The sequence below is a fragment of the Sinocyclocheilus grahami genome, unplaced genomic scaffold (assembly GCF_001515645.1).
Source record: "Sinocyclocheilus grahami isolate Dianchi unplaced genomic scaffold, SAMN03320097.WGS_v1.1 scaffold727.1, whole genome shotgun sequence".
Lineage (NCBI taxonomy): Eukaryota > Metazoa > Chordata > Actinopteri > Cypriniformes > Cyprinidae > Sinocyclocheilus > Sinocyclocheilus grahami.
Window position 1 is genome coordinate 216,601 of NW_015505906.1, and position 14,128 is coordinate 230,728.

The 14,128-nt window shown below is 37.1% G+C and overlaps 1 protein-coding gene across 1 annotated transcript in view; it reads right to left on the reverse strand.

Annotated features, from left to right (window-relative positions):
* LOC107560432 (dystrophin-related protein 2-like) overlaps positions 1–14,128 on the reverse strand; it is a 147,131-nt gene that overhangs the window by 47,834 nt on the left and 85,169 nt on the right. The window contains exons 4-7 of the mRNA XM_016244615.1: positions 11,865–12,021; positions 8,552–8,672; positions 7,297–7,565; positions 709–787 (exon numbers count right to left, since the gene is read on the reverse strand). Coding sequence (XP_016100101.1) covers positions 709–787; positions 7,297–7,565; positions 8,552–8,672; positions 11,865–12,021 — 626 coding nt within the window. The remainder of the gene's footprint in view (positions 1–708; positions 788–7,296; positions 7,566–8,551; positions 8,673–11,864; positions 12,022–14,128) is intronic.

Here is a 14,128-nt window from a genome sequence, read left to right on the forward strand (position 1 = left end):
GGATGGATTATCTCGGCAAAGGAGAAGTGCTCACTAACACAGATTTAGACAGATTTGTGAACAATATTTGAGAGAAATAGGTATTTTGTGTACATAGAAAAAGTCTTAGATCTTTGATCAGCTCAACAAAAGTTTTGCTCAGGCAAAAACAAAAGTGTTGCGTTTATAATTTTGTTCAGTGTATATGCAAAAAGACAACGCAGCTTTAAAATTCAGCTGTGAACACTTAAAGGAGCCTCATTCATTACTGAGGGTCACATCTGAGCCCAAACTGAGTCCAAATGCTCCCGAGTCCATGATAAGACCAAGACAATGAAAATATGGTCTTGGACTTGGACTCGAGACGAAGTCCCGAATCTGATCTTGAGTGCAACGACACTTCTTGGAATGTCACTTGCAACTGCCATTCCCTGTGTCCTCATTTAGTGTTGCAATGTAGTACTGATTTGTAGTGATTTAGAGAGCCAGAAAAGTTTGGACAACTTATAAATGAGGCTAACTCTGTAGCAGGCACTGTCTTTGTCCTGCAATGTTCGACCGGGCAGTAAGTGACAGCGAGAATGAATAAAGTCACAGCCCACCCTGCCCATTTAAACACAGTCCTGCCAACCCGTCTTCGCTAAGCTCCATCAGCTCACCCCTCTCTCTGTGTTCAGCATCACACTCCAGCAGAAGACTCTATGGCTTCAAATGAGTTAACACACTTACTGGAAAGGAAGTGCTGTGATCCGGGTCCAAAATCTCTATGGGCATCTTGCAACTGTTTCAGACGTTCTTCAATTGACCCCTTTAGTGGAAAAAATAAAGAGTTATACTCCGTCATACCCAGTCATACTCAGGAATCAATTACTTTATATACTAAATCAAAGTTCTCTAATGATGTAATGGAATAGTGCACCCAAAAAACAGAGTGTCATATGGGTTTGTAACAAGTAGCTGACAGAAATTAAATTTTTGTGTCTCTTTAAGTTTTGTTACAAATGGACCAGTGTACCAGTCTGCTGTCCCTATTGGGTTTTTGAAGAAAACAGATGAGAATACAGACTGATGAGCAATGACTGAAATAAACGTTTAGAAAGGTCTGTGTGTAGTAATGAGGAAAGTGGTGAGGCTGTTGCACAAGTTTGCCAAGAGTAATCCACGTCTGTCGTTGTCGCCATCAACCAGATATCTCTGGGTATGGTGGACTAATTCTGAGTTATTGTAATGTAATTCATTCAGAAGATGTCAAAACACTGACATATACAAAGGCCAACAAATCCATTCAAGCAAGAAGCATTTTCTTCCCCTCACTCTTTCTCTCTGTATTCCCTCTGTTTCTGTGAGGCATTTCAAGGACAACCAACACTGCTGTGGCATAATAGAAAGATTATACTGCCCTGTGTAAAAGCAGACATCTCTGTTAATCATTGTAGCTATTGAGCCACTAATTGTCTTGTTAGATAAACATTAGAGCTGTCAATTCAACATGTTCATTTAGCACAATTAACTATAAAACAAAAAACACAATATTGTTCAAAAGTTTGGGGTTCGGTAAGATTTTTTTACATAAATTCACACTTTCATTCCACAAGGACACAATAAATGGATTAAAAGTGACAGTAAAGACATTTACAGTGAGACAGAAATGTCTATTTCAAATAAAGGCTGTTCTTTTGAACTTCATTTTCAAACTGTTTTCAACATCAATAATAAGAACTGAACACTGAAGACTGGAGTAATGGCTGCAGAAAATTCAGCTTCGCCATCACAGGAATAAATTACATATTAAAATATATTCAGATAAAAAAAGTGTATTTTTGATCAGATAAATGCAGTCTTGGTGAGCATCAGATACTTAAAAACTTGAATCTTACAACAGTCCTTGAATGCTTTTATCTGGGGTCTTATTTAAGCATATACAGTTATTTGCAGTTGATTAAGTAGTAAGCTTATCATATAATTAATTTGATTACATTAACTCAAAAGAAATGTGTGATTTGATTGACAGCCCTAACAAACATATATGAGAGCATTAAAACCCAAAGATTCATCAACACAGCATTTCTCATGACATTCATACTACAAAGACAACGAGACATGCTCACACACACTTGTGCTGTTTGTCTTCCATCACATTAGGTCACACACAAACTGCTGCAGATATGCACTTAATAGTAATTTTTTTGATAACTGGATTTACACACTCAAGTGTACTTCTCATTCTTCCTGCATCTCTTTCTGGCTCTCTTAAGCTCATCTCACACATAAAAAAACCAGATGTAATCGAAACACTCAATTTCATTTTACATCTTCTCTTTTTTTCTCGTCATAAAGGCCTTTGTTTTTCCATGAGCATGTAGACAAAAGGCACTCCCCATGACTGATGATAATGGAGCCATCACCGCTCTCAGCCAGGCAGGACCGGCGTATTATATTCCATCTCCTAAGCTAAGATTTTTCATAGTGTATGTGCATTGTTATGTTACATTTATTGAGTGTTACAATGGACTACTTCCACTGAGCCTAGTGACGCACTTCCGTTTTGAAATAATACAGCTCAGTTATTTCCGGTTATGTATATTTTCAATGTGCCGTAATCATCTAGTGACTTAAATGCCTATTAAAACGAGAGTCCACCGGATGATTTCAAAATCCGGACATTTTCAGAGACAGGAGAAGAGATATTCTGATGATTATGTGTGCAGAATTTTCCAAATTCAATGGAACGTGACATTTTAATCCAACATAAGCCGATGTGAGAAAGCAGTGGCTGGTAAACATACGTGATTTTTTCACCACAGGGTGTCAGTGCTCTAAACCAGTAATCGCGACACTGCAGTGTACGTGAGATCTGACGAATAAGATCAGAATTAACCTTTATTTATCTGTATTAAATATGTTTAAAAATACGTGTGTAAATATGTCACTATTTTGTGTCATTTTTCACTCACAATCATTTCACTATATACAATGCCAAAATATGAATATTCAAAGTAGTCGCACTGTCAATGTGTTCCTGTTTAAAATGAACATCATTAAATTTCTTTAAGGCAGTTACCGCACATTCATTCAGCCATTTTAAACATTGGAATAGGAGCACCAATGCACACAAGCAAGAATACTCTTACGAAAATTAGCCATGGTTTTACTACAAATAAAACCAAAAAAATTGCAATTGTAGTTAAACCATAATAAACCACAAATAAACCCGGGTTTTGCTACACTAACCAACGTTTAACCATGGTGTTTAAATTTGGTTATACAAATGGTAAACCGCAAAACAAACAAAAAAAAATGGTTACTACACTTTTACTATCGTAAAACCATGATTATTTTTCATAAGGGTGTTTATCAGTCAAATTCATTTAAAACTGTAAATTCAACAGGTATGAAATAAGATTAGTATATATTTATTATTCAGAATGCATATTTGGAAGATAAATATATTCATAGGAGCATTTCAGCAGGTTGAAGATAATTCATGTTAACGCAGCGAATATGACTAATTGTTTTAAAAAAAAATTGCCAGCCCTAAAACGTAGTAATAATCTGCTTTCTCATGAGAAACGGTCTGTATGTAGGTGCGCTAAACGCTGACCGGAAACTCCCGAGCTGTATTGAGTAGAACGCAGAAGTACTTGTGCAAGTAGTCCATTATGTCTGCTCTAATTTAAAGCAATAAAAAACCCCTGATATTGACAGGCTGGCCATATGGTGGATATTTTAATGTTTAAAGTGATCTTTTATCCATTCACAGCCAACACTTGTCCATTTTCATTTCATCCACCTTGTCCACCACTGCTCACACACACCACACTGGGCATAAGTGCAAGAGAGACCCAATCTGTCGATGGCAGAGAGTGAAACTGCACCAAATGTGTAAGTGTGACATGACTCAGTGTGTGTGACAGAGCGAACTGGTGGCAAGAGAATATTAAAAAAATGCAGAGAGAAATATTTTTGTAAGTGAAATTTGAACTGAAATAGACTAGTTGGGCTTGGAAAACCAAGGCAGCATTTATTTGACCACAAATACAGTAAAAACTAAAATATTGTTACAGTGTTGGGGAAAGTTACTTTGCATTACAATATTAAAAGTATATATTTTATATATTAAAAATATAAATAGTAATCTGATAACGTAACTCACATTGCTTGTAATGCGTTACCCCAACACTGATTGTAAAATATGATTACAATTTAAAATAACTGTTTTCTAGTTTTAATATATTTTAAAATGTAATTTATTCCTGTGATGCAAAGCCGAATTTTCAGCATCATTTACTCCAGTCTTCAGTGTCACATGATCTTTCAGAAATCATTCTAATATGCTGATTTGACATATAAATTCTGTAAAGTAAATGTCTTTACTGGCACTTTTAATCAATGCATCTTTGTTGAATAAAAGTATTCATTTCTTTTAAAAACATTTTAACATTTTATATGATTTAGATTTTGTTGTTGTTGTTGTTTTTAGGAGCAAATAAAAAGAAAAATCCCTGATTTTCAATGAGGTCTCAGAGATTTGAACCTACCATATGTTATGTATGGGGTCCCAGGCAAGAGGTAACTGTAGGAGTAGTAGAAGTCTTGATCTAATGGCCTGTTCATACCCTTGACATGCAGCCAGGAAAATGAATGAAAAACTGTAAAAGTCTGCAAGACCTGCTATGTGATTGCTGATTCTGACAGCAGGGGAAACACTGATAAATGCTCCACCTCCTGTCAGAGCGTAGCACGAACATGTCAGTTCACTGAGTCCTGCTTCAGCCTGAATTAAAAACTCAACATATTGCATCAGTGTACAGCTCTAGGCAGACAAACTAGTTAATTATTGAATTACACAGTTGCACATGTACAGCACTGTGCTGTGCTATTGACAAAATGGCACATTACATCACAAAAACCTGTTTACATTAATAGAGAAACAGAAATATCATTTCCACACATAAGGAAGCCTTTTGGGACCCGGAAAGCAGAACAGAAACTCTGACTCACTGATGCACAAGGTAGTACTGTAAATAGATACCTACACTGTTCCATATCTATAATAACTCTACTTATCTCCACGGGAACAACCATGATCATATCGTCAAATAAAAAGACCTCCTACTGTACAGCTGTAGGAGGCTGAGTCTGTAAATCATCAATGGTAGATTACGAAGAGAAATATTAGGGAGATACACTTCGGAAAAACACGGTAGATTACAGGATAACATATTCAGATGCCTCATCTTTCAGTTCTTTTATTGTTGCGACACTAATCTCTCTGTTTGATCATAGTCAGTGACTGAGTACAGTATCTTAAGTAGGGATGCACCGATATGAAAATTTTGGCCGATACCGATAACAGAAAAAATGAGCCGATATGGGCCGATACCGATATGGTGGCCGATATATTGTGCATCCCTAATCTTAAGGGTAAAACTAATAGCAGTATACAGCTGAGTGAACTGTACTATTATCAGAAAACCATAAAACACCCAGGATGGAAACCGTACAAAGGAGTTCCAGAAAGTAAACGTGGTCAAGATATAAAAATGCCACTGGACGGATAATGACCGCCATTTGCATTTGCTTTCTGGATCTCCCTTGATACTTGATATTTAGACTACAATGAACTGTTAGGATGGCTTAGAGGATAATTGGTATGCACCTGCCCAACTTCCAGGATCTCCAGACTGAAGAAACAAGCAGGTAACGTCATCACGGACCCTTCTCACCTAGGACAGGCAGATGCTACGGATCGCTGTGCACTAGAACATCCAGAACATTCCACAGGCCATTTCCACCTTGAACAGCTAGTATACCCACTACTATGTACCAATTTTTGTAGTTCAGTGTTTTTTTTGTCATCCGGGCATTAGGCAATGGACACTTATTATGCAAATATTTATATTTATACAATTGTGTATACTGTACTTAATGTGCATATGTACACAAGTCTCCTGTTTACCTCATCTAAATGTATATTCTTTTAGATTTAGATTTTAATTCTACTTATTTAATTTTATGTAAGTATGTAAGTACACAGAGCTCCGTGAAACCATAACAAATTCCTTGGGTGTTTTTGCAAACTTTCTGGCGATTAAAGCTCATTCTAATTCATCTGATTCTGAATATAAAATAAATAAATAAAAACATTTCATTAAAATAACTAAAACATTTGATAAAAATTAATAAATAAAAACAAAATAATAACATTCTAAAAATAAAAGTGTAATGTCCCCCCTCCCAACAATCTATTTGACTCATTCACATCATGAGCAAATCACATCACACATTAATAGTACATTTCATTTAAAGTCTGAAAAAAAATCACTTGTTTAAACCCTACAGTTAAATGAAGTGAGAGAAAAAGTAAAAGACCTTCTATGCCATTAAAGAACTGCGCCCTGTGGAGAGACTCATTACAATCTGGCTGAAAATCTTACAATTAGTAATTGAGCAAGCTGTGAGGTCCAGTAACAAATGAAAAAAATATCTAAAGTCTATCAGAATGCCTCGCATAATACATCAACATCTGGCCATAGAAATACATTTATATAAATGTAAATGCACACTGAACCTCTTCATCTTTATCTATTTAAACAGCACATTTAAGAGTAAATAGGATACATGGATCACAAAGTCCCAGCAGCCAGCCATACAAAAGTCGAATTCAAGTCACATTCCAACTTCTTAAACATGCCTACCAATGCAAGATGTAATACTGCAGTATGGGTGTTTTTTAAAGTTTTATTTGCTACTACCAAAATAGATCTAATTCAACGACTAGCTGTAACAACAACAATACTGTTGCAATGATGTCTGTTTGTAAGTGTAGCACTGGTATGTGTGCTGTGATTTAACGTCACATAATGTTGCGTAAACTCTAATGCACCCTGATCCATCCTAGACAACATCTGAAAGTCTGCCTACTCACATCAGTCAACCATTGTGCCTATATTATGTTTAAACTTTGACTGTTCTGTGCAACTTAAAAAAAAAATTGGTACACATACATGCCGGTGACTTTACAGAACTTCCTGTCATGCAGTGACACAGATCATATAAAGCACGACAAGCATGACTAAAATAACCCTGTGAATTCTACTGAAAATGTCACATATGCAGGGAGACTCCGATATATATGGTAGCTGACTTTTTTTTGCTATTTTATGCTATGCGCATGCAGTAACGCACTGAAGTAGTAATTGATGGATATAGTTACCAAATCAGACACCATTCCCTTTCAAATCCAATCACAAAAGCGTAAATAGCTATTTGTCCGCATTAATCAATCTTGTGATCAGGTCACCGAAGACATATTACCTTTGTAGCATCTATGTGATCCTGCAGCGAATCAATAAACAGGTCTCCCACAGGCTCCCAGGCATCCCTCACTCCCTCCGCCTGCTCCAGAGCCACAGCCAGCTCCTCCATGGCAGCCTGGATCTGCAGCAGCCTCTCCAGGGTTCGCTCCATGTGCCGGTGTCGGTCCACGCAGCGCGCCGTCAACTTTTCCCACAGGTCACTGGCCACGTTGGCCTGCTTCCACACGGAGCGACTTACATTCAGTATTCGCCGGCGAGGAGAGACTTCTGTGACGGAGAGGAAGGTAAGAATAGGGAGTAACAGACAGGCTATGAGACAACATTCTGAAAACAACAGCCCTGATCTCTCCATTATTAATTGCTTCATATGACACAGACACACTCATGATGACATGTGGATGCAGAATTGGGTTGATGGCCTACATGTGAGGAGGCAGTTTCTCATCAGGCATTGCAATTTCTATGCACCTGTGCTGAGTTAATGTGGGTTATAATACATGAAGAGCTGTCTGTCAATAGCCGGGCGTCCATGCTCATATTTTTATGCAATTTTGGAATAATTCATTTAAAAACGATGGATGGAAACACCAAGATGCAAATAAACTGTCCAAAATGTGCATTTATTTGCATATAAAATATTGCAAAAAAACTACCAAGTATTTTGTCTTATTTTCCAGTTAAAATATCTAAAAATAAGTTTACTTGAGAGGCAACACTGCAGTTTTAAGTATAAATTAGAGGATTTAAAATAAGACAAAACACATTTAAGATGAATCTATGACAACAAACTTTAATATCGTATGTAGTGTTGCTTATCAAGTTATTTGATTTGTTTTTTAGATATTTTCACAGAAAAAAAACAGCCCTAAAAATGTATTAATGGAAAAAAATAATCAAAACTTATTAAGGGTAGTTTTTTGGCACTGTACTATTACCTCCTAAAACTGTCTGATACGCTCTTACCCAGACATAAACCATCTGCTGCCAATCACCAGCACTTATTAGGAAATTGTTTTTGCAGTATTCTTACTTTTCTGCATGAATTAAACTTCAATGGAAAATTAAACTGAATGGAAACAATGCTAGAGGCAGTTGACTGACTGGTGCAGGATCCCCTTGTTTTTGAGCCAATCACCTTAGCCCTAAATATCATGTGACTAATTATTCACGAGCCAGAGGAACACAATGTCATGATGCCTGGTTAAATGTATCAAAATGGTTCATTAACCATTTTTCATCACTAGGGAACAAACCTTTGCCATCAGGCAACGTCTCCTCAGGCTCCTGGAATGGGTGTTGTGCCAGGAAGGTCTGAGCTGATTCCAACACCGAGTAGATGTAGGGCCCTCTGGATTTGACATCTTCCATGAAAGCCTGCACACAACATCATATGTTTACTAGTGTGTCATGCTGACATGATCAAACATCACAGCACAGGAATAAACATGAAAGCAGCTTCACTGACACACATAAACTAGCTCACAGACACTGTATTGGAGCCCCACAGCATCCATCAACCCCTGAGGTGTCAATCTACTGAACTAAACCCGCTTTTCCAGCTTTACCCGAGTAGATATTGACAGATTAGGACTGTTCACCCAAAAATGGAAATTCTGGCATTCATACCTCATGTTGTTCCAAACCTGTATGGATTTCTTTCTTCTGTCCATACAAATGAAGATATTTTAACTGTTTGTGTCCTACAATGGAAGTCAATGGGGTTCAAAACATTATTGGACCCAACTGAGACATCATCTTCTGTATTCCACAGAAGTCAGAAAATCATACAGGTTTGGAACAACATGAGGTTGAGTAAATAATGCCAGAATTTCCAACTATCCTTTTAAGGCTCTTCTAAATACCCTTGGACCTTTTTTTAAACATCTAGAGACCAATAGAAATCAATTTGGGTTCCTAATGTGGTAAACTATGATGTCTATCATCCGATATACATCACTTGAACTATGATTTATATCAATCATGGAGTAAACTCCCTATTTCTAGGCACCACCTACAGTTTTTCCACTAATCCTTAATAGTTACTAAGGCGACAACTTAATTCATTCATCGTGCCATTTTAAATCTCAGAGGAATACTACCCCCTCTTTTTAAAGTAATTTATTTGAATGATCCAACAGCTCAATCCTCTTATAGCATGAAGAGATTAATATTTATTTTATCTCCCATATTACCCACAGGAAATACCCAGTATTGCATTCTTATGCCACATTGCAACCACATTAAGAGTCACCCCCAGTAACACGTGCCATGTCCTTGAAACCTCTACCCACCTATTTCCAAACTGAGTTAGCAACAAAGAAACTGTAAACTGAAATCAAACGGTCAAAAGTAGAAATGAACTGCCGGGCTGCTGGAATCAAGAGGTCTCCTGAGAGGTCTTTGTGGAAAGCATGCCCTCTTGCCCATGCCTTGCTATTTCATGAAATTGTTTCATTCCACTCGCTGTGAAACTTAATAGCAGCTAAACTTCATACTCGAGAGGTCCGCCTTTGGCTGAGCAAACAAAAATAAAGACTTAAGATCACTCATGTATTAATTATACATTTGTAGAAAAAGCTGAAAGAAATGGTTGTTTCTGTCTAGTGATGTCTCTGTTGTTTCTTCAATTAAGTACTTTTAAGTAATTATGGTATCTACTTAGTGTTCAAAGACTCTATGAATCGATGATAATTTCAGTCTACACTAATATTAGGGCAAACTTCAATATATACACAGTTTTTAAAGCAAACCATATGCCCAATCTATTCAAATCTGACAACAAAACTCAGAAAAAAATAGCACAGGGGAAGACAAAAAGAGTATGATATTAAAATACAGAGGAAGAAATCCACTTATGATCAATAATTTAAATTTCTTAAAATGGCGTAATTCTCTGCAGAGCAGCATATGTGATTTCGCTCTCTGCTTTGTCAGAAAAGGTTTAGGGCGATGTGGCACATTGGGAACGCGAACATTGTACATTGCAGCGGTGAATTGGAGGAAAAGGGAACAGTATGTGACAGATGGAATGATAGCGCAAGGATGGGGGTGCATGCACGTGCATATGTGTATCTACATATTACATAAAGAGCAAAAAGCGAGCAATAAGAGAGAAATAAGTGAGAGCCAAGAAAGGGACAGTGAGATACAGGTCTTAATTTGGAGGCTGATTTCACAGTGTGTCAGTCACAGAAAGAAAGAGCTTGCTATCTCTCTTTCGTTCTCACTCAATCTTTTCTCTCAGTACCCCTCTTTTTCCTGCTTTACTCAGCTGACAGCAGTGAAATTGGTGCTAAGATGGAAGCAGTATCCTACAGGGCCAATTACAAGGTGTGTGTTTATCTGGGAGAGTGAATTTGTGTTTGTGTATTGGAGAAAAAACAAATTTGAATGCAGAACATAATGTGTATACACAGGAGAGTGGTAAATATTTAAGGGGATAGTTCACTTAAAAATGAAAATAAATCTGTCAACATTTACTCATATCTTTCCAAGCCCGTACTAAACAAAATCCTGACATCCACCCCAGCTCTTCTGGGTTCATGTGAGTTCATAAGAGAAGCAGTGATGTGTGATCCGTGTATGAATCATTGCTTTAACTTGCTCATTGTTTCTCCTTAAAAATATATATAACGTTAACTAACTGCATGATCTGTATCTTAGAATTGTACATTTCTGCAATATGAACATTACATTGACACAGTCAATTCTGATAACAGATTACTCTTAATTGTGATGTAGAATCATGGATTTTCTGTAAGGTTGCTTTGAAACGATGTGTATTGTGAAAAGAGCTATAAAAATACACATGAATTTCATTGAGTTAGATCACTTCAATAAATCAGGTAATCCAGATCTAAATGAATCATTCACAAATCTGACTGATTCTCAAGTGACTCACTGACTCAGTGATCTGGTTACAATGATTAGCAGCTCACTGGAGGGAAAGAATGTCAGTAAATAATGTACATTTTGGTATGCTTCTTTACAAAATGTCACAAAAAGTCATAAGAACCCCATCTATGATTCTTTCCTAGTACTTTTATGTCAAGCTTTAATATGTACATTATAGTCTTCAAAATTTCTCCATTTGTCTTCCAGTGTCAAAGAATGTTATACAGGATTGGAACGACTTGAGTAAAAGTCTTTTTTGGGGAACTTTTCCTAAATTGGAGGGAGAAAAAAAGTGTTAACATAAAAGTTGCATCTTAAACAATTTATAGTGCATGCATCAGTTGCTGCCACTATTCTCTGTTCTATTTTTGGTGATCTTGGAAGCTTCTTTGTGGTTTATGAACAGAGGGGGGTTCAGATTTACAATTAACATGTTTCATTCAGGTCTACTTTTGCATCTTGATAATGGATTCAGAGGCTTTTTTATTAGCTTACAGGTGGGTGGACTCGAATCTTTAATGTCATTCTGTCTGAACTCCTGCTGCCATATTGCAGTCTTAAATATTTAATTGATTCTGTTATGTTGATAGATGACAAGATTAACTGTGTTCAGGAGCAAAGTCAGCAAGAGAAAAGATATGTGTGTGTGATATGCATGTGTGTTAGGCCAACCTGGTGGAACTCCCGCTGGTGCTGCACCGCTCCGACATCACCACCTATGGGCAGCTGCTCGGACAGCTCTTCGTCTTTAGCTGTCAGCCATTCAATGATCTCCTGCAGGGACAGCTGGAGCTTCCCACTGTTGTCCGAAAAGGCCTCCAGCCGTACCCTGCCAACACAGCAAACGACAGCCCATCACAGGGCACGGACCCATGGTCAAAACTTAGACAGCACTGAAAAACAGTCCAAATCAAGAGTCTCAGGACATACTGTTACAGAACCTTGTCACCATTTCTGTTTTATTATTTTTGAGGGTTTTGCAATGTTATTCTCTGGTGAACAGGCAAACATAGCTAGACAACAGCATGTTTTCGATGCTCCACAAGACTCCATATATATATTATAAAAGAGCAGTTTCATGTCTACCCTTGTATTGTTTAACTGGACAAGGTTGATATGAGATTTAAAAAGTAATTCTGCTCCCACTGCTCCAGGTGTGTGTTCACGGTGTGTGTGTGTGTTCACTGCTGTGTGTGTGCACTTCGGATGGGATAAATGCAGAGCACTAATTCCGAGTATGGGTCACCATACTTGGCCACATGTCACGTCACTTTAATAAGTAATGCAATACTTTTTAGAGAGAGTAATTAATACAGTAATCTAATTACACTGTTGTAGATGTAATTAGTAACTTACCCAACACTATGTATGTGTGTATTAAATATTCTATATTTAAAAAATTAGTAAATAATATATAACACATTAAAATATTGCTTTGGTTGGTTGGTTCCAACTGAACCATGCTAACCTACTTGCACTTGTACTAACAGGTAAGCCTCAGATTCAACCTGCCTCCATCTCCAACCTAGGCACGTCAAAAGAAGAGTTGTGCATATCGAAGAGTATAACACATCTCCATGATGTCCCAGCATGTAATGGAACAGAAAATAACGTCTCAACCCATTGACCTGCATTTACGTGGAGGAACTCATGGGATGAAATCTTATCTGTTTGCAGGAATCACATTTTCACAAAGCAATAAATATCAAATAAAGCGAGTCATTTAGTCACCTGCCCACATGGACTGGAATTGTTTTAGAGACAGACTAGTTCTGTCAGGTCAGCATCCCACTGTCAGACTTTGTTCCATGTTTTGTGTGTGTTTTGCTGCCCATGTGCCCTCCTTGCCCACATTTGGTTAGTTTCCTGTTCATGTCTACCTGTGCTACGTGAGTTTTCCATGTTTCCTTTATGTTATTAAAAGTCTCTGGATAGATGTACTCCTCGGCTCCCTCCGTTCCTTGTTCCGCACTCCACTCAGTAGTGCAACCATGACACCCACCTGATGCTGCATAGAGGATTAAGAGAGAAGAATCTTGTGTTGCAATAACCCCCAGTGTCCCAGCATGCAGCAGACACTCAAAACTGCATTATTTTTGGCCCAATATATAGCACTCAAGTGCACTAGGGAATGCAGGAAAAAAAATAACTAAGACAAAGGGATTTAAAAAAAAACATTTATGTGTAACATTTTATGTTAGAAAAAAAAATATTTGTCATTGTCATGTCACTGTTTGCACGACTACTGAATCGCCACATGACATTGTAAAAATAACCGATGCATTGAAAAGCTAATGCTAATGCAGCGAGAGCCACATGACGTCATGGGTGAAGTATGATCCATATGGCTCCATGCCATTTAGGCCTGGGTCATTATTATGTTTTTTGGCTCCAGGTGAGCTTTGCATGGGTCTTATTGGACTCCTTTTATGTCATTCTCCCAAATAGGTTATAAGCTGGGTTTCCAGGTGCATATTTTTATGCTAATTTTGGAATAACACATAAAAGTATGTTAAAAAAAATCTTGCTATATGGTAAAAGGATATTGCATAAAACCTGCCTGCATATCAAAAAAGAAATTTGACTGAAAAATTTGCTAAAACAAATTTACATAAGAGTGAGAATTTTGTTCTAGTGAACAAGTGGGATGGAAACAGCTTAATTCGCAACTTGCTTTTGTGAATATTTATTTATTTATTTATTTTTGCAAAATTAGGCTGGATCTCACATGAATGGTTCTCATCCAGGAGAACCAGCAAATTTGGGGCTGCATGATGACTTAAAATTTACATTATTATTATTATTATTATTATTATATTAAATCAAATCTAACTTGAAATGGTATAAAAAAATATAAAATTAAAAAAATTAAAAAAAAGATATAATCATATAAACTTTTTCCTTTAATAACTTTTGTATTTAATAAGAAACTCACA